General features: G+C 53.8%; 1 protein-coding gene across 1 annotated transcript in view; it reads left to right on the forward strand.

The window, feature by feature from the left end:
* The window catches only part of APOLTP (apolipoprotein lipid transfer particle homolog), a 184,119-nt gene that overhangs the window by 134,340 nt on the left and 29,136 nt on the right, over positions 1-20,643 (forward strand). The window contains exons 46-55 of the mRNA XM_086375601.1: positions 1,652-1,783; positions 2,876-2,983; positions 5,350-5,557; positions 8,527-8,693; positions 10,029-10,141; positions 11,172-11,253; positions 14,702-14,839; positions 17,238-17,412; positions 19,569-19,690; positions 20,237-20,377. Coding sequence (XP_086231727.1) covers positions 1,652-1,783; positions 2,876-2,983; positions 5,350-5,557; positions 8,527-8,693; positions 10,029-10,141; positions 11,172-11,253; positions 14,702-14,839; positions 17,238-17,412; positions 19,569-19,690; positions 20,237-20,377 — 1,386 coding nt within the window. The remainder of the gene's footprint in view (positions 1-1,651; positions 1,784-2,875; positions 2,984-5,349; positions 5,558-8,526; positions 8,694-10,028; positions 10,142-11,171; positions 11,254-14,701; positions 14,840-17,237; positions 17,413-19,568; positions 19,691-20,236; positions 20,378-20,643) is intronic.

The following is a 20,643-nucleotide window of genomic DNA, read 5'->3' on the forward strand; positions in this document are numbered from 1 at the left end:
GTAAAGGCCCTGAAGCAGAGCTGGAGAGGGAAGGGCATTCTCTAGGACTGGGATCAGCAAACCGTCTCTATGAAAATCCAGATAGCAAATATCTTAGACTTTGCAGGCCATTCAGCCGCTGATGTAACTACTCAGTGCTGCTGTTGTAGTGCAATGTGCCATAGACAGTATGCGGAGAATGGGCATGACTGTGTTCCAATAAAGCTTTATTTACAGCAGGCAGCGGGCTGGGTGCGGCTGGTGGGCAGGCGTTTGCTGACTTCTGTTTTATAAAAAGCCCATGGGGTGGGAGCACCCTCAGATTCAGGATCCATCACGGAGGTGGAGAGATAGGATTGGAAAGAAGTCAGATGTGGGTGTGAGAAGTAGGGGAGCCAGATGGCGACTGTGTAAGAAGAGGACTGGGGCTGCTGCTGTTCCTGTGATAGGAAGGACGTGGGTGGAGAAGGAGGGTTGGGAAGGGGGTGTCGCTGACTCACAGGCCCTTTATGGATGTGTTAAATCTGACAGGGCTCTCAGGAGGTCAGCTGTGGTCTGAACTGGAGGTCTCCTCCTCTTGGTGGTCACATTTAAAGCCACAGACTGAGGACTTCCCTGGTGGTCCAGTGGTTAAGACTTCGCCTTTCAATACAGGGGTTGCAGGTTCAATCCCTGGTCGTGGGGCGAAGATCCCACATGCCTCAGGGCCCAAAAACCAAAACATAAAATAGAAGCAATATTGTAACAAATTCAATAAAGATTTTTTAAATGGTCCACATCAAAAAAGAAAAGAACTCTTAAAAAAGTCACAGACTGGCTGAGATGGCTGTGGGGTAGGTGAAGACTAAGCACTCAGGTTGCAAAGCTGGGGAAGATGAGAGGGAAACAGCCAAGGGTACCAAGAAGAACAAGCCAGGAGGAGGAGGAACCCCAAGGGAGAAGGAGAGCTCATGGCTGGGGAGGAAAGTGTTAATAGGGTCAAACGCTGTGTCAGGCGGGTGGAGCCAGGCAGCTGTCCTGGGCACTGGAAGGCCAGGAAGCCCAGACTGTGAATAAATGTTCTGCCCCCTGTTCCTGGTGGCCTTGAGCATATCCTTGTTCCTCCCGGGGCTTCAGAGTCATCATCGTAGATGGGTGCAGTGACCTCCTCCACTGTCATGATTAGATGGACCTGCCCTGTGGTCCGCGATGCGCTGGTGGGCGGAGCCTAGGGAGATGCCCACGTGGGCCGGCCTTGCAGCCTGCTTCCTGAACAGGCTCCCATCCCCTCTCAGGAGCAGGTGTCTGGGTTCTGTGAGCCTGGGGAGTTGGAGGGGTTGGGGGAGGAGAGGAGGGGAAATACCTGTTTCAGAGCTGCCAGTGTTCTAAGGCTCTTGACCAGTTGCTTTCACGGGATGTGGTTCTCTTGGGCATAAAGATGTGATCTTTGTGGTTTGGGGAATTGGGAAGGGGGCCGGAGGAAGCTCTTTTGACAGTGCAGGGCTACTGAAGTGGGGCCCTCTGGCACTCCTAAAATCTGACCCAAGTCACAAACCCTGTCCTGTAGAGACTCATGTGGGCACATCCTCACCCCATTTGTTTTCAGTTCAAGGGAGATCATGGGACCCCTGATGCGCACTTGAGACCCACCCTAGTTAAAAAGTCCTACTTCCATCTCTTTCAACCCTTCCAGGCCCTGGGGGTCCCAGGCCGAGTCAACAGCTCCGGCTACATTGTGGTGAACTCCACGGCCATGGACGCTCAGGTGCTGGTCACTGTGGATGCCAGCACGCTACGGGGGCTGCTTGTCCTCAGTACCACCGAGGTGAGGGTGCAGACCAGGATGGCCTGGGATGCCGGGGCCAAGTGCTCCTGACGAGAGAAGCATTTGGATACCAGCTGAGCTCCAGAGAGGACCCTGGCAGATGAGAGCTTCAGGGTCCATGAGTAGAGGAATGAGACTTCCGAGGAGAAGTCCCTCAGCTGCCCCTTCCCCTTCCTAACTCCCCAGGGGCCATCGCTTATCTGACTCTTCTAATGTCATGGTCACAAAAGCACACAGCCTGCTCGCTTTTGCATCTGCCTCCTTTTATTCAGCATGACGTTTGTGGGATTCACGTGGTCTGTATTCTTTTTCACCGATGTATAGTATTCCACGGTGTGCTGGTATCACAATTCATCTGTTCGTCTTATCATTAGCATTTGGGTAGTGTCTAGTTTTCTATTATATATTTAATTAAGTAAGTAAGTACATTCTGATTTTATTTTTTAAATATCTTCATTGTGATATAATACACATGACAAAATTTACCATCGTAACCACTTTCAAGTGCACAGTTCAGTGGCATTAAATACACTCACATGGTTGTACAGCCATCACCACCGTCAGTGTCCAGAAGTGTCTTCATCTTGCAAAACCGAAACTACCCACAATACAACAACTCATCATTTCCCGCCCCCACCCCCAGCTCTACTGAATTTCCTTCCTTTTTAAGGCTGAAAAATATTGCATTGTATGTATGAATGGCCCATATTTTGTTGATCCATTTATCCATCAGTGGACACTTGGGTTGCTTCCACCCTTTGGCTGTTGTGAAGAGTGCTGCTATGAGTGTGCAAATATCTCTTGGTGATCTCTCACATGAGTCTTGGTTTTTCTCGCTCTGTTATAGAGCCAGCAGGAGGTGAACTTGCTGCTCACACACAACCTGCCTCAGCCCAACCCCTTGGCCCTCCCAGCCCAGATCTTGCTGTACCTGACCAACGAGAGGCTCGGGCCCAGCTACAGACACACCCTGCGGGTCGGAGTGGATGGCAAAGAGGTGGGGGCTCTGCCAGAGTGAGGGGGAGCTTGGTGGGGCTGGGAACTGGCCTGATGGCCCTGGTCCCACGTCTTCCGCCCTGACATGTATCCGAGGAGCTGACCTTCACTCGGTGGCCAGGGCACATCTCCCTGGGCTGCAGACTCCAGCACAGCATGCCTGCACTGCAGACGCTGTGGGTGGAGGACACAGTGGCCCTTCAGGTCAGCCCTGGCGAGCGGCAGTGATAATGGAAACCATTCATTCATTCAACAAACCTTTTTGGAAGTACCTCTGAGACAAGGGGATGGTAGAACAAGCTTCAGACCTCCCTCTGAGCCTCAGCCTTACATCTGGAAATTGGGGCTGCTGATACTCATTTTTCCCTGGTGGCTCAGCTGGTAAAGAATCCGCCTGCAATGTGGGAGACCTGGGTTCGATCCCTGGGTTGGGAAGATCCCCTTGAGAAGGGCCCACCCACGCCAGTATTCTTGCCTGGAGAATCCCATGGACAGAGGAGCCTGGGGGGCTACAGTCCATGGGGTCACAAAGAGTAGGACACAACTAAGTGACTTTCCCTTCACGTTTCACTTTCAGTATTCATTTCCTTCACCCAGCCACGCCCCCAGGACTGTTACACATTCTCTTCCTCTAGAGCCCTCTCCCTCACTCCCAGCAGACCAGAGCTCGTCCTCAGCCCTCTTTTTCCACGTTGTCCATACACATTCCCTTCACGGTCTTAACCGGTCTCTCATATCAATGGCATATCTGCACTGCCATGTCCCCCATCTCTTCCTCCCCTGAACCCCAGATCAGTAGGCCCACCTGCCCACTGTATCTCCATTCAGATGCCTGGCAAGGCACCTCCGACTTTAGCTGTTCCAAAACCAGAAAGGCCAGCCCCCCAGACCAGCCCCTCCCTGTCTCTCTCCATCTTGGCAAGCAATGCCTAGTCCATCCTTCCCACCGTGTCGTCAAACCCTTGAAATCAACCTCAATTGGCCAAGCCCTCATCCAGGAACCCCCTAAAGCGGCACCTCATTAGAACAAAAGACTCTATCACCCAGGAAGTTCCAAGGGACCTATGAGCTCCGTGTCATATTCCCCTGTCACCCCCATCACTCAGTCTACAAAGCTGTACGAGTTCTGTGCCAGGAACTGGGGTCAAAGACCAACCGTTAGCAGGAACTGGGACCAGGGGCCGCGGTGGCTGCAGCTTCATTGTGCCATGCCCTTCCTTGCCCCTCCCCAGCTTTCTCTTTTCCATCGACTTCCCATCATCCGACACGTGATGCCTTCCGTGTTGTCCCGGCCTGACTCCCACTGCTGGTGTTTAAGTTCCACGTGGTAATGTAACAGTTCAGACATTTCTGTCTGTCTCACGTGTGGCAGCCTCCGAAGGTTTAACAGTACCCAGCAAGTGGTAGGTGTTCAGTCAGCATGGTTGAACGATGGAGTGACACCTCCCGCTTTATAGCTGCTGCTGCTAAGTCGTTTCAGTCGTGTCTGACTCTGTGCGACCCCAGAGACGGCAGCCCACCAGGCTCCCCCGTCCCTGGGATTCTCCAGGCAAAAACACTGGAGTGGGTTGCCATTTCCTTCTCCAGTGCATGAAAGTGAAAAGTGAAAGTGAAGCCGCTCAGTCATGTCTGACTCCTAGTGACCCCATGGACTACAGCCTACCAGGCTCCTCTGTCCATGGGATTTTCCAGGCAAGAGTATTGGAGTGGGATGCCATTGCCCGCTTTATAGAGCGGGCGACTTAAAGCAGGAATCTGCTTGCCACCTGCTGCCACGCACTGTGTGTTCTGATCGTAATGGCTAATGTGCTGTTGTGGCTTCAGTGATTAACTCACAGGCACATTGGTGGGGAACTCGCAAACTCAGAGCCTTTGGGGCCCCCTGGAGAACTCCAGTGTATCAGGTGAGCTGTAAGGGGACCTAGAGAGCTCACACCCTGTCTAAAGTCTTCCCAGTTGTATATTTTTAACTTTTTGAGAAAAAGCTTTTTTTTTTTTTAAATGTATTAACTTTTGTTGGGGTGAAATACATCTTTACCATTTGAACTGTTTTGTTAAAAGATATTTTTATGCGGACCATTTTCTAAAGTCTCTGTTGGATTTCTTACAATATTGCTTCTGTTTTATGTTTTGGTTTTTTGCCCATGAGAATCTTAGTTCCCCAGCCAGGGATTGAACCCTCACCCTTCGCATTGGAAGGCAAATTCTTAACCATTGGACTTTGAGGGAAGTCCCCTGACCTATTTTAAACTGTACAATTTAGGTATTTAGTACACTGATAAATTTGTGTAGCTACTCTCTAATTCAGAGCATTTTCACCTCCCCCCCTCAGATGGGAGCCCTGTTACCCACGAGCAATCACTCCTCAGCAGGCACCTCCCCGCCCTCTAGTACCAAGCAGCACGTGTGTAGTTTGCCAGGTGTAACCCAGCTGTTCCTCCATCCTGGTTCCTCCCACTCCAGTGGTGTGGACCGTACAAGACCCCAGGGTTTGGGCGAGTGGGTCCTCGCTGGGCCAGGCTGGCTTTCTCTGCTCAGGGTGGTCCTGCGTCTCCTGGGTGGTGTTCCAGGTCTCTGCGGACGTTGACAGCAGCGGCGCTGGCTTTGAGAATTCAGGACACGTCTCGTCGGGGTCCACGTCTCTGAACTACTCCGTGAGCTGCCATCACCGCGATGGGCGCCTGGAGTTCTCTGGTTGGAGCGAGCACAACAGCTGGGCCCTGCGGCAGGCGGGGTTCCCTGGAGAGGCCCGCCTGGGCGCCGAGCTGCAGATGCAGAGTAAGGCGGCTGGACCCTGCCCGGGAGTGGGAGTCGGCCCCCCTACACTGACACCTGCCCGCCAGCCTCAGGCCCGGCGTGACTAGTTCCAGGACTAACCAGGATGCCCTTGGCCTTGGAATCTGACTCTTAAAGGAGTGGGTATTCACTTCCCGGGGTGGTCAAGGGAACGTACCACAAAACGGGTGGCTTAAAACAACAGAAATTTATTCTCCCAACTTCTAAAGGCTGGAAGTCAGAAATCAGGTGTGGTCAGGGCCATGCTCCCTCCAGAGTCTTTAGGATTCAACCCTTACTGGCCTCTGCCAGCTCCCGGTAGCCCCAGGCATTCTTGCACTTACGGCTGTATAATCCTGGTCTCTGCCCCCGAGTCTCTGCCTTTCTTTCTGTAAGGATGCTAGCCATTGGATTACGGCCCATCCCAACCCAGCACCTCACCTTGGCTTGCTTTGTGGTTTAGTCGTTAAGTTGTGTCCGACTCTTGCGACCCCATGGACTGTATCCCACCAGGCTCTGTCCATGGGATTCTTCAGGCAAGATGACTAGAATGGGTTGCTACTTTCTTCTCCAGGGGATCTTCCCGACCCAGGGACTGAATCCGGGTCTCCTGCATTGCAGGTGGATTCTTTACCAACTGAGCCACCAAGCCTATTTCCAAATAAGGGCGCATCCACAGGTCCTGGGAGTTAGGACTTCAAACATAATTTTTAAGGGGAAATAGTTTAACCCATACTGGAGGAAGAAGGGAAGGTAACAGTAATAAGAGTGTTTTTGTTATTGTTTGGTTTGGTTTTTTTTTTAATGAGGAATTTTATTTTTATTTGTTTATTTGGCCACACTGGGTCTTAGCTGTGACACCTGGGATCTTTAGTTGCAGCATGCGAGCTCTTAGTTGCGGCAGGTGGGATCTAGTTCCCTGACCAGGGATCAAACCCAGGCTCCCTGCATTGGGACTTGTGGAGTCTTAGCCCCTGGGCCACCAGAGAAGTCCCAAGAGCTGGCGTTGATTGAGTGACTATGTGTATGTAATCACTGAGGCAAGCTCTCAGTACATAGCTCAGTGAGTCTGCTCGACAACCCCGTTCACACCAAGGGAAGCCTGAAGCCCCCAGTGGGGCCTCTGGGTCATCAGACCCTCTGACCTCTCTCCTGGCCCCTGCTCATTCCACTCCTTGATATTCTTCCAGCACGTGAGGCTTACTCCTGCCTCAGGACCTTTGCACAGGCTGTTCCCTCTGCCTGGAATGCTCTTCCCCACATGACTCCTTGTGGGAGAAACAAGGAGGCAGCCCCTCACCACCTGCTTCTCAAATGTCATCTCCTCATTGAGGCCTTGCCTCTCCCCCTATTTATTTGCACCCCCACCTCCCTCCAGCTCTCCCCACCTCCCTCCAGCTCTCCCCACCTCCCTCCAGCTCTCCCCACCTCTCTCCCAGACTTTGTCTTTCTAACAAGCTGTGTAACCCACTTCTTAAATATTCTTATTTCTCACTTCCCACCTTCCATCCACCCCACACTCCACTCTTTGTTTGCAGAGTGGCAGATAGTAGGTGATCAGTTAATCATCTGTTGAGTGAATGGGTAGCAGGGAGTGGTGAGTAGCACCATCCCCATTCTGCAGGGGGGGAACAGAAGCTCAGAGAGGTTGAGTCACTTGTCCCATGCCACACAGCTGGCTCATGATGAATCCAGGCAGCGTGACTCCAGAGCCAGCCTCTGATCCAGCCCCGCCCCGCCATCCCGTGTGGATGGCAGAGATCAGGACCCCCGCATGGCCCCACGTCTCCTGGATGGTCCTCTTCTGGCCTCAGAATCTTCCATCCTTGGCTCTCAGCCTCCTGCAGGGTGAGCAGGCGCCTGGATCAGACAGGGGACTGTCTCACAGACTGCTCTGAGGAAGGGTTTGTCGGGGCTGCGGTGGGCCAGTGATGGGACAGGTGTCCCAGGAATGATTCCGCACGGCCCCAGTTCCTGGGCCAGGAGGCCTGGGGTGGGGTCTTCAGCCACGGTGGCCTCTCACCGCCCCCACTGCTGTCTCTCAGGGGGCGTGTTCTGCCCGTCAACATTCTTGGTGTCCCCACAATCAGGAACCTCCCCAGGCATAAGGGGACTGAGTCCCCTTGGATGTGTATTTGCTCCCCACTCACGCCCCACACATAGTAGGTGCACATGGGTGAATACTGCATAATGAAGGAAGGAGACAGACCCATCGTGAGACCTACTATGTGCCCAGTACGCAGATGTGTTATCTTAGTTAATCTTGGCGATGTCTCTTGAGGTGGGTAGCCTATGCCCACTCTGTAGGTGATGAAATTGAGGCTCAGAGTTGCCAGTTTGTCCTTGTCTGCCAAGGAGGGCCCCCCAGGTGATGGGGCTGAGCGAGATCCCAGAATCTTTCATGGAGGAGTTTCTTCTGTCTGCTGAGCTGAGTTGTGGCCTAACTCAGAGGCAGGGGACTGGAAGAGATGCCCGCACATGCTGGGGGAGGGTGCAGACCCTTGCCTGGGCCAGGCAAGCTGCAGGTCAGTATCATTTGATATTGATTTGATATTGTATTAACCCTGGAGAAAAGCATCATTGATTTGTTCACTCCCTCATTAGGTTCTGGGCACTTGTGATGTGTCTGGGGTGGTACTAAGTGCTGGGGTCACAGCAGGGAAGGAAATATATAAAGGTCCTGCCCTCATGGAGCTGACCTGGCGAGAGAGGAAGCAGGACGGGCTGGGAGGTACTTTAGAGGGGCAGTCAGGGGAGGCTGCTCGGAGGAGGTGTCATAGCAGCAGTGATTCCAATGAGAAGGAGCTGGCCAAGCCAAGACTGAGGGAACCTCACGACAGATGCTGTCACAGGGACTCAGAGGTGAAAGGCTCGCCCAGGTCAGTCTCACTGGTATCCACAGGGTGCGACCCTAAACTGGAAAGGGAAATGAACCCCATTTCCCAGCAGCCTTTGCCACTCTCTGTCTCTAGAGACCCAGACGCAGGCCCGTGTGGTCCTCCAAGCTGGGGACGATGGGATCAGCATGGACGCGGTAGCCCTGGTGGCCCAGCCAGTGAATGGCCCCCTGGAGCTGGTGGTGAATGTCAGCCACACGGCACCTCTTCTCCGGAGGCTGGGCCTGCCCTTTGCCAGCCAGGTGAGGCGTGGGTGGCCAGCCCAGGCAGGGGCAGACTCCCCTGCTAATTCTGTCAACTCCCATCCTGTTCCCAGGGGCAGAGGGCCACTGTGTGCACAGTTGATGCGAATGGTCTTGCCTTGTGTCTGTCCAGCACTTTACAGTTTGCAAAGGCTTTATTAATGATGATAATTGTAACCAGTGGCCTCTGTGCTCCCCGCCGTGGGGCCGGTGTGGATGGGCTCCTGCACCTGCGTTCCAGCTCCTGGTCCTGTGTCCTTTCCATGCTTCTGCCTTTTAGTCAGAATCAAAGCCCAGCTTGCATTTGCACAGCACCTACTGCATGCTTGGCACTGTTCTGAGGGTCCCATATGCACTGGCTCATCTCCTAACACCCCAGTAAGAGGCAGAGCAGCACAGTTGCTATACATGCCGTGTCTGGAGGCCAGTCCCAGCTCTGTCATTTGCTGGCTGGCTGTCCTTGGGCAGATTCCTTAGCCCCTCTGTGCCCTCAGTCTCTTCATCTGTGAAATGGGGTAATAGCGGTACTGTTAATGTGAGGGTTGTGAGGATGGAGTGAGTCAGTACCAGTGATGGCCCTGGGATGGTGTGTGGCTCGAGCCGACGCTTCAGAAGCCTTTGCTGCTCTGATGCTGCTGGTGATGCTGGCCGCTGTAGTCATCAGCATCCTTGGGTCACAGGTCCATCTCTCGGTGACCTGCCCAAGGTCATGTAGCAAGTAGGCATCAAAACAGGGGCTCAGACTTGGTAGTGGGTCCTTCCTGAGATGCGCCCCCACACCCTCTAAGACAGGAACTGTGCTGAGTCCCCATGCAGCGGGCCAGTGGCGCTTGGTGTGAACTCAGCTTGCTTAGTGGGGCCCTCCCTCTCCCTCACGAGCCATGGAACATGTATCCAAGTCTTTTCCAGCCTTCTGTTTGGGGCTATCCAGCAATCCTCCTGCCCCTCACTCCCCTCTGCCGTGGGAGGAGGGGCAGTTCCCGGAGTCCAGGGGCCCAGGATGTCACTCTTCCCGCAGAGGGTCTGAGTCACCGTGACCCACCGCTGAGCAGCACTTCATCTGAATCCCCTTTTCCTGCCCTTAGCCTGGGTGGTGGGGAGGTCTGTAGGATGCCGGCTCTTTGCCGATGTCTGGGGTACAGGTGGACACTGGGGACCCATGGCTGGAAACCTGGGCTGCGGCAAGAGAGCCGGCCAGGGTGGGCAGATGGGGCCGAGTCTGATGGGCATCTGCCCTGCCAGGCTGGTGGGCGGACAGGGATGTGAGGGTCCTCAGGCCCCCCCTGCCTCCAAGCCTGTCTCCCCAACCCTCACCCCATCCTGTTCCCTCTTCAGCTCATGTTCTGGGAGCTCTGGGGAAAGGAAGAGATGCATTCTTCCCTGCAGCTCACGTGCGATTCTCAAACCAGCCTGGTCCTCAACATCCAAGGCCACAACCAGGCACTCAGGTGAGGGCTTTGCCACACTCTGGGAGCCCCAGGGGAAGAGGAATGAGTGAGGGAGAGGCCTCAGCTGAGCACCTGACCCACAGCACTGCTTCAAACCCTCCCCACAGCCCCACTGTACAGAGGTGGAAAGGGAGGCTCAGAGAGGCCAAATGACTTGCCCGAGGTCACACAACTAATAAAACATCTTTGACCTCTGGGGCTCGGGATACGAATGAGGAGTTCTTATTCTCCCAAGCTAAATGCATCCCAGGCCTCGAATAGTAATAACTAGTATGGCTCTTCAGTCTGGGAACCTTCTGGGGCGCCATGAAGTCAGGTGGGTCACCAGGCTCCAGGTGATGGAGGGCGATGAGGAAACTGCTGGTAATGATATAGACCAGCGGTTCTCAGCCTGGGGCATTGGGCAGTGTCTGGGGAAAGGTCCGGTTGTTACAGCCAGGAAGGAGGGTCTACTGGCTCCTCGCAGGCGGGGGCCGCAGCTACTGCCAGACCTCCTGGAATGCGCAGGTCAGGCCACAACGATGACTGGTGTGGCCCACGGTGTCAGCCGTGCTGAGGTTGGCACACGTGGTGTAGGGACACGCCTGGACAGGGCAGCCCCCAGGGCAGGTGGCAGTGGGGAGCCATGAGTGCCTGGCCTGAGGAGCCGAGGGAGGGGAGCTGTGAGCCCAGGGCTGCAGGAGGGGGCCAGGCTTAAAGTTCGCTGTCCAAAGCGAGAGGGCCCCATGGGTGGGCCCACAGAAGACCTGCCGCTGAGTACCACCCAGCCCCTGTGCTGGAGGGGAGACGGAGGCACTTGCCCACCATGCCAGGACCAGGCGGAGGCCAAGCTGGAATGCAAACGTGCATCGCTGCAGCCCTGATCGTTGTAGCCCACGGCCGTCAGGCCTCCGGGCATGTTAATAGCCCTTCATTGGGTTGCTGCCATGTTCTGGGTCTCCAGCCCTCTGCTGGGGTGGTTGGCTTGGTCCTGACCCGGCCTGCACAGGGCGCCCTCAAGCCAGGCCTCTCACGCCTTCTTTGCTTCCAGCAAAGAGCTGCGGCTCTCCGGCCAGCATCACCTCCCTGTCCTCCTTGGCCGCTGCCCCAGCAGAGCCTCCGCCTCAGCCAAGGTAACCGTGTCCCGGCCACCCCTGAGCCCCTAACTGGTTCCAGATGCCCTGCCCGAGGCGGGTGGGGGCCGCGCAGGCCGGCCCCGCTGCTGCGGAGTGTTAACACATCACATGTGTCCCCCGGCCTGCAGCAGGCCCCGCTGGGCCACCCTCGGAAACCCCTGGCTCCAGGTTTCCCAAACAGGCCCGGGTTTACATTCCTGGGCCGGCCTTGCAGCCCCCACCGGGGCCCACGAGACCCCCAGGAGCCAGGGGAGTCTTGCCCACCAGTGCCTGGCGCCACCTCCCCCCAGCCTGGCACGCTCCTGGGCGCTGGATGACGCGGCCTTTGAGCTGAGCCAGCCTCACCCCCCAGGTGCTCCATCTGCCTTTCCCACGGCCTCTGCGTGGCTTCCTGCCCTGTGTCCACAAGTCCTGTGTTCACCTGGAACCCCGGGATATCGCTATCTCAGGCATCTGCTCTGAGTAGCGTCTGGGGTGCTGGGCGTGGACAGGAGGGCCCGTGAGAGCTGCGATTCCCTTCCCTCGGTGCTTGCCAGTGTTTCTTTCTGTCTGCTCCCCCTCCCCGAAGCAGGAGATCCTGGAAGGTGTGCCCAGGACCTGGCCTAGGGCCCAGCATATAGTAGGTGTTTAGTGAGAGACAGGGAGGGAATGAATGAATGAATGGATGAGTGGATGAGTGAGCACACACACCAGTTGGCCGCTTCCTTATCCTGCCAGCCACCCAGCTTTGTAAAAAGCACCCCCCACCGGCCTTGGCCCAGGCTGACTTTGTTTATAGAGCACCTACTGTGTGCCCGGCTGTGTACCAGCACCTCACACACAATCTCAGAGCTCTGCAGACTTCACTCACCATCACTCAAGGAACCTCTTAGTTTTCCCCCAATCTTTCTTTTCAATAATTTCCAACCTATAGAAAAGCTACTATAGGGCAGTGACCATTTACCAACTGGTTTTCCCCCCAGTTTTATTAAGATGTAATTGACGTACAGCACTGTTAGTGTGTACAGCACATTAATCTGACTTGCATCTACTGTGAAATGACTGTAAAGAGTTAGTTAAATCTGTTATCTCAGAGAGAGATAGAAAAAGAAAAGGAAAAAAAAATCTTGTGATGACAACTGTTAGGATCTCTTCGCTCTCTTTTTTAAAATTAATTTTATTGGAATATAGTTGATTTACACGTTTAGTTTCTGCTGTACAGCAAAGTGAATCAGTTATCCATATACATATATTCACTCTTGTTTAGGTTTTATTCCCGTATAAGGTCACTACAGAGTACTGAGTAGAGCTCCCTGTGCCATACAGTAGGTTCTTCCCAGTTCCCTATTTCATCTCTGGCAGTGCGTATACATCTGTCCCAACCTCCCAATTTATCCCTCCTTTCCCTTGGTAACCGTAAGTTTCGTTCTTGCATCTGTGACTCTGGTTCACTCGTACCATTCTTACCAACTCTCAAATACATCATCCAGCAGGGTTAACGGCAGCCACCTCGCTGTACGAACATCCCTGGTATTTATCTTATATCACCAACTCTTAATATCTTGCCGCGTCTTTCTATTTATATTTACATAGGTTATATACTTGTATATATTCACACACATATTTTTGTACTGTGACTAATATTGAGCTGTTTCTGGAGGCATGTCCTTACTCATAAATACTGCAGCTGGTGTTTCCTATAACAAGGGTATTTTCTTGTATAACACAGTAGAATTACCAAATCCAGGAAATTTAACATGTGACATAATGTCACTGTTGAGTATACAGCTCATCATAAAAATTCCCAGTTGTGCAGTAATTCTGCTTTCTCAATAAGGTCCTTCTGAGCTGTTTTGTTTGTTTTAAATCTGGGATGCAGTTCAAGATCACCCCGGGCATTCAGTTGTCCTGTCTCTTTAGTTTCTTAACATCTAGGACAGAGGTCTGCAAGCTTTTACTGTAAAAAGCCAGATAATAAATATTTTAGCCTTTATACCCAATACCCTCTCTGCTGCCACTACTCAATTTTGCATTATAACAAAACAGCAGCCATAGACGATATATAAATAAATGGGCTTGGCTGTGTTCCAATAAAACTTTATTTACAAAGCAGGCAGTGAGCCGAATTTGGCGCAAAGACTGACCCCGATCTAGCGATTCTCTTCCTACCACCTACCTTTCTTTCCTTTAACATTTTATTATTATATTTCTCAGACACTGAAAGATTCAAACAGCTTCCTTGTGAATACCCACATACCTGTCACCTGGATTTTTTCATTCATATTTCGCTTTACTTTATCACACAGCTCTCCACCCATCTTAATTTTTAATGCATTTCAAAGTAAGTTCCTGATACTGATATACTTCCCCCTAAACATTTCTTATCATTAACCACCTTAAAGAAGAACTCCTGTGTTGAGCAACAAGGATTTACTGTATACACAGGGACTGTAACCAGTATCTTATAATAACCTATAATGGAAAAGAATCTGAAGCTGTATACCTGAAACTAACACAATATTGTAAATCAACTATCATTCAATTTTTAAAAAGAAAGAAAACTTTCACGTGGATGATTTTGCAGTGTCCAAGCAATCATTTGCAAAAATGCTCTGTTTGAATTTGTCAGGTTGCTTGTGTAAGGTGTGATTCAGGTTGGACATTTTTGACAGGGGAGTCACTAAATTAATGATGTTTCTGGAAAGCTCTTAGAAATACCAATTCTTGACCCAGTTTCTAGAGGCTCTCTTTTTACAGGTCTTAGGTGGGGGCCCAGAGTCTATATTTCTAGCATGTGCTCTGAGTGATTCTGCTCTTCAACCAGCCTGTAAATTAGCACATGATTTCACATAGGGTCCATATCAACACATTAATAAAGTGCGTTTCATCATCCCAGTTTATCTGGTTAGAGAGTGAAGTCCTTGGGGGTTACGGAACTAGCTAGAGGTCACTCACCCCATGCTTGGAAGAGCCAGAGCTGGGTCCTGGCCTGTCTGATGCACCGTCTGCGTGCTGTCCTCTGCTCCAGACTGCCCCCTCCCATTTACAGTGATAATTAGAATGCCTGCCTGCTGCAGGCTGGTCGCCACCTGCAAGTCAGTGTTAGAGCATGAAGGGCGTGGGAGATGCTTGTCCTGGCCACACCTGGGGGTCTAACCTGAGCTTAGGACCCTCGTGCGTGCTAAGTCGCTTCAGTCATGTCTGACTCTTTGCGACCCCATTGACTGCAGCCCACCAGTTTCCTCTGTCCATGGGATTCTCCAGGCAGGGATACTGGAGTGGGTTGCCGTGCCCTCCTCCAGGGGATCTTTCCTGGACCTCATGTCATCCCAATGCATCTCATCCAGGGAGCTGTGGGTCTTTAAGTCTGGGGGCTTTGGGAGGCAGAGAATACTTCCAGCACCTTCCTGAATGTTCTATCAGAGACTTGGCTGAGGAAATCCGCCTTGCTTTCCTTCTGACCCAGCTACGATACTCTGAGGGTGGAGCCGAGGGCACATTTGTGTTGATGGTGGAGGAGCATCATTTCCACATGGGTGCCGGGCTCGCAGCTGCGAAGAACAGCCTTACCAACATCATCAAGCTGGAGCAGAACTTCCCCCAGGTGCGTGGAGGAGGCCAGGGCAGGCTTGGCGGCGGGGGGACGGGGGGGATGTTCCTGGGGCAGCCCATTGAGAAAAGAGGAATTGTCCGGTTTCCTGGGAGGATCCACTGCAGGCAGGGCTGTGATGTGGGCAAAATTTGCTGGAATGGATTCTCAGCTGGTCTCAATGTCCCTTCTTCCCTTCCCCCCTCCCTCCCTTTCATGTTATTTACTGAGCATCTACTAGGTGCCAGGCCAGACACTGTTCCAGAAGCTGGCGATGTTGCTTAGAGCAGACTGATGAGTCCGTCCTCTCATCAAATGTAGTCTAGTAGGGAGACTGCACCTGCAAAGCATCAGAGACATGGGCAGGAGACGCATCAGGGAGATCCCCTGAAGAAGGAAATGGCAACCCACTCCACTATTCTTGCCTGAAAAATCCCATGGACAGAGGAGCCTGGTGGGCTATGGTCCACGGGGTCATGCAGGAATCAGACACGACTTGGTGACTAAGAAACAACCACAAGTGGGGAGACTGATCAACAACAAAAAGAAAATCAAATAAGAAAAATATACCAGACGCTGATACCTACTATAGAAAAGGGCTTCCCTGGTGGCTCAGATGGTAAAGAACCTGCCTGCAGTATGGGGTGATATGAGCGGGAATGACTGGGGAGCTGTTTAGGTGGCCAGCAAAGGCCCCACTAAGGAGGTGAGTTAACCATTTGGAAACCTGGTGACAGGGCCTTCCAGGCAGAGGGAACGAGATGTGCAAAGGGCCTGGGGCAGGAATGACGTTGGCACGTTTGAGGAACGGCCACTGTGCAGGAGCAGAGTGGGTGAGGGGGAAAGAGCAGGCAGGAGTGCAAATCTAATCATGCAGGGTGCATCAGGCCACAGAGAGGAGTTGGGATTGTATCCTCTCTGAAATTGGAGGCCTTTGAGGACCTGATCCAAAGGGTGCTTTCAGACTCCTCTGGCTGCTGTGTAGTGAGTGACCTACAGGGGGCAGCAGAGTCTCAAGTGGATGGTGACTGCAGCCATGAAATTAAAAGACGCTTGCTCCTTGGAAGAAAAGCTATGACCAACCTAGACAGCATATTAAAAAGAAGAGACATTACCAACAAAGGTCCGTCTGGTCAAAGCTATGATTTTTCCAGTAGTCATGTATGGATGTGAGAGTTGGACTATAAAGAAAGCTGAGCACCGAAGAATTGATGCTTTTGAACTGTGGTGTTGAAGAAGACTCTTGAGAGTCCCTTGGACTGTAAGGAAATCAAGCCAGTCAATCATAAAGGAAATCACTCCTGAATATTCATTGGAGTGACTGATGCTGAAGCTGAAACTCCAGTCCTTTGGCCACCTGATGCAAAGAACTGACTCATTGGAAAAGACCCAGATGCTGGGAAAGATTGAAGGTGGGAGGAGAAGGGGACAACAGAGGATGAGATGGTTGGATGGCATCACCGACTCAATGGACATGAGTTTGAGTAGACTCTGGGAGTTGGTGATGGACAGGGAGGCCTGGTGTGCTGTAGTCCATGGGGTTGCAAAGAGTCGGACACCACTGAGTGACCGAACTGAACTGAACTGAACTAAGGGTCTCAAGAATGATGGTGTCTTGGACCGAGATGGCGGCAGTGGTGATGGGCTTTAGAGACATTTAAGAGTAAACTCCCTTCCTCCCCCTAAAAGTCTCCTCCACCATCCTCCTGTGGCACCCAACAGCAGGGAGAGTGCCCCTTGCTGAGCCTTTGCACAGGCTGTTCCTTCTGCCTAGAATGCCCTTCCCTATTTTGTCAAGCAGCCTGTTTCTCTGTATTCCTTTTCCCCCTTGAATATCTTCCATGGCTTCTCTTGTCACCTTGCCCCATCATTTCCTAATTCTGTGACTGTCTCCCTACCAGCCTGGAGTCCCTGAAGGGCCACGGTCAGTCTTGGTTATCTTTGTCCCCCAACCCCCAGCCCTGGGTCAGGAACATCACACCAGCTCATTAAATGTTTGAGAAATCCTTCTACCAACCACAGCAGCCCCTCGTGGCACCGTCCGTGGGTCCAGCCCTGAGCTGAGCACATCACTCCCCTCGTCTCACCGAAGTCAGCACTATTATTCTTACCCCAGTTTATAGACGAGGAAACTGAGGTTCAGAGAGGTCAGGAAACTAGCCCAAGGCCACACAGCTTGGAAGTGGAGCTGAGAGGCCGCCCTCCTCTTTACAGGGGGCGTCAGCCTCTGGTTTGTCATAGCCCTTCTGCCCCCTTGCTCCACTCCGTTACGTCATCTACCAGCCCAGTAAACAATTAGAGCTTTGCTTCTTGTCTTTCCTTTTCTGAAAGCTGTTCTCCTTTGCTACCCTCAGCAGAAACATGGGCTGGGCTCCCCAGTGACCCATCTCCATCTTTTTTTTTTTTTCCCCAGTTCCACGCCCTTCCTGGGGAGCTGGTCCTTCAGACCTCATACGAGCGAGCCCGTGGCACCCAAGTCCTGCACCACACGGTGCTGTGGGATGGGCAGGGCGTGGCCCTCAAGGGGAGCCTCAATGGGAGCCTCTCCATGCCCTTCCTCAAGCCCGCTGGGACCCTTGGTCTGCAGGGTGAGTCTCCCAGGAGCCACGCATTCACCCATTCACTCAGCATCATCACTGAGTGCTTGCTTATCCCAGTAACTGTTCTAGGCACTGGGGGTCCATCGGGAAGCAGCATGGCCCAGGTCCCAGATCTCAGGGAGGAGGGCTGTGAGCAGGGATACACACCGAACAAGATAACATCAGAGTGTCTCCAGGAGTGAGAACGCCTATGAAAACAAGCAGGGTTTGGTTTTGGGGGTGGAGGGGGTGGAGCTCCTCCAGGTGGGTGGTCTGGGAAGGCTTGTCTCAGGAGGTGACTTTCAAGCTGAGCCCCGAGTGACAAGGTGAAGCTCTGGGGAGATCATCATGGGCGGAAGAGGAGGAACAGCAGGTGCAAAGGCCCTGGGGCGGGAATAGGTTTTGTGGCTGGAAGAATAGCAGCAAGGTCAGTGTGGCTGGAGTGGACTGACGGGAGGAGCAGAGGGGAGGAGATGAGGTGGGAGAGGTTAGGGGAGCCAGGACACACATGGTCTCAGCCTCTGACAAGGAGTTGGGGTTTATCCTGGGTGTGATAAGGCAGGAAGGCAAGGTTAGCGTGTGGAAGATGTGGCAACCCCCTGCATCCCCGAGGGCTTGCAAGCTGAGGCTGACTGCAGGTTGGCAAGGGAGGTGAGTGTGGCCCCAGCAGGGGCACCCGTGACCCCCTGAGGCTCTCCAGGAAACAGCCCCATCCCCAAGGGCCATGCAGACACACGGGCTGTCAATTCGTGTTTGAGGAGTCTGCGTACACAGAGCAGAAACTGACCTGCTGGCCTGCCAAGCGGGAGACGCAGTGCAGACCCTGGCCCGGGGCGGGCACGGCTTGCTGGGTGGCCCAGTGGGGTTCCCCGGGGTCAGGGTTGCCACATGTGTGCCCTCAAAGCAGAGAGAAAAAGAGGATCCTCAGCACGCCAGGGCAGTGTTTGTCGTGCGTGCCCGTGTGTGCGTGTGTGAGTGTGTGCACGCTCGGGGGCCCATGGATGGGCTGAGCAGCCTGTGGACCCTGCTGTGTGGTTACTGGGCGCAGAAACCAGCGGGTCTGGGGCAGAGGGAGTGAGGGGTTGCGGCTCTGCATGTGGTCAGTGCTCCTGGACTGGTGACCAGATGATGCCTTGAGAACCAGCTTACAGCCACTGTCTCTGGATACAGCTCCCCAGGATCCATGTAGGAACAGTCCCCTTCCAGAGGGTTCAAAGGTGGTCTTTGTCTGCAGCAGAGTCTCAGGTGGACTCCTGCTCTGGGGGGTCTAGGAAGGCAGGAGCAGTTGGTGGCCTTATGGGATGGAGTTAGATGGTGCCGGAGGTCAGGGCAGCTGGACTCAGGCTTCAGAGATGAAGGAAGAAAATTGAGGGCAAGGAGGCCGTGAGGCCTCAGCCATGGGCTGTGTCGTACCCCAGGATGGAACGAGAACATGGGGCAGCTGAGTGTGACCAGGCGGGTGTGGAGCATTCAAAGTGGCCGGGGTAATCGTGTGTGAGGGGCCTGAGAGTGATATCGGAAGGCATATCCGTCAGCTACTGCTGTGTAACGAATGACCCCAAACTCAGTGACTTACAGAAGTAAGAATTCATCACTGCTAACAAGCCTGTGGGCAGCTCTCTGGTCTTGCTCATGCATCAGGGTCAGGCGCTAACTTGGATAGGTGGTGCTGCTGATTTTGGCTGAACTTTCTTACTTGTTCACGGGCTGGTTGGCTGTCGCCTGATCTGGGACAGTCTCTGCTGAAACATCCAGGCTGTCCTCTGTGTGGTGTCAGCGTCTGGCAGGCCAGCCTGGGTTTAATCTCACTATGGCTGGGCAGGGGTCCCAGAGAGCCAGATGGAGCTGAGGCCTTAAGGCTGAAGCTGGGGATTTGCAGTGTCAACTTCACCAAACTCTACAAGCCAGTCACGAGGCCAGCCCAGGTTCCAGGGCCAGGGCAACAAATTCCACCTCCTGATGGAGGAGATACAAGGCTTCTTGAAGTCCTGGAATGGGGCTCTCATGGGGATGCTGATGGACTGTTGAGTGGCAGGGGGACCAAGTGAGGGGACAGCTTCTGAATTTTGTGCAGATTACGTGCGTGTGTGGCCCCAAAGTGGCCCCCGGCACCCTCTTGGCCTCAAGCTGATGCCCCCCCTCCCTGTACGCCCCTCCCTGCCCAGTGGAGCTCACCCACCCGCTGCCCCTGCCCCTTCCATGGCACTGCAGCTTCCGCCTGACCTCCGAGCATTCAGCACGCCGTCACCAGGATGACCTGGTTGTGGGCTGGGATGGCAAGGACCAGGTAGGTGTTGGGCTGGAACAGGACCTGGGAAGCCCACCTTGTGGCCTGAGTGGGGCATTCGGGGCCCTGCCCTGCCCAGGAGCATTATGGGTCCAAATGGGCTGAGCCCCGGTCCCCAAAGGACCACGGGAAGAGCACTGGCGGGGAGGAGGGAGCCTGGGTCCCAGCACCACCTGGATGATAACAGGAAGACCAGTGGCTGACGCATAGCGACGGCCTCTTGTGTGCCAGGCAGGCCAGCCCCCTTTCATAGATGAAACTGAAGCTCAGAGGGGAATGGGGCTACTGAAAGGCAGGGCTGGGATTCAGATCCATGAAATGCTTCTAACCCCCAGTCCCCTCTCTGTCGTATGCTTGTCCCTATCTCCTGCTCTCCAATCCTCAAGTTACTCCTCTGAAAAATGGGCTGAAGCTCCCAGAGGGCCTCCCCCAGTGGTGGGCCAGCAGTCCTCACTCCCTTGACCCTGATGAAGGAGGTGACCTGTGCTGGGTGGTGGAGAGGCCCTCTCTGGGGGAGGCCTCCCGCTCAGCCTGTCCCCTCCCCAGGTGGCGCTGTCCTCCTCTCTGCAGCTGGGAAAGGGCAAGCTGGCCGCCCGCCTGGCCCTGGCTCACCCTTTCAGCCTCTCCTGGCGGCAGGCCCAGGCCAGTGGCCTTGCTGAGAGCAGGGGCGGCAGGCAGAGCTGGCAGGTGAGCGGGGAGCAGCCACGGGGCCCTGGGTAGACGGCTCTTGGGGGTGGGTGAGCCGCGTGGCTGAGGCCATGGGTGGGACATCTGGGACCATGTGCGGGGGAGGAGGATCTTGTTTGTCCATCAGAGACGAGGACGTCTCTGGAATCACAGTGTCCTGAAGCTGGGAACCCCGGGGGGGCCTTGATGCATTCATTCCTTCACTGGGACTGTATTAAGCACCTAATGTGTTCCAGGTCGTGTTGAGATGCGGGTGTAGTCCCTGC

The sequence above is a fragment of the Bos grunniens genome, chromosome 25 (genome assembly GCF_055505025.1).
Source record: "Bos grunniens cultivar Pamir isolate PY7600 chromosome 25, Bosgru_T2T1.0, whole genome shotgun sequence".
NCBI classification, from domain to species: domain Eukaryota; kingdom Metazoa; phylum Chordata; class Mammalia; order Artiodactyla; family Bovidae; genus Bos; species Bos grunniens.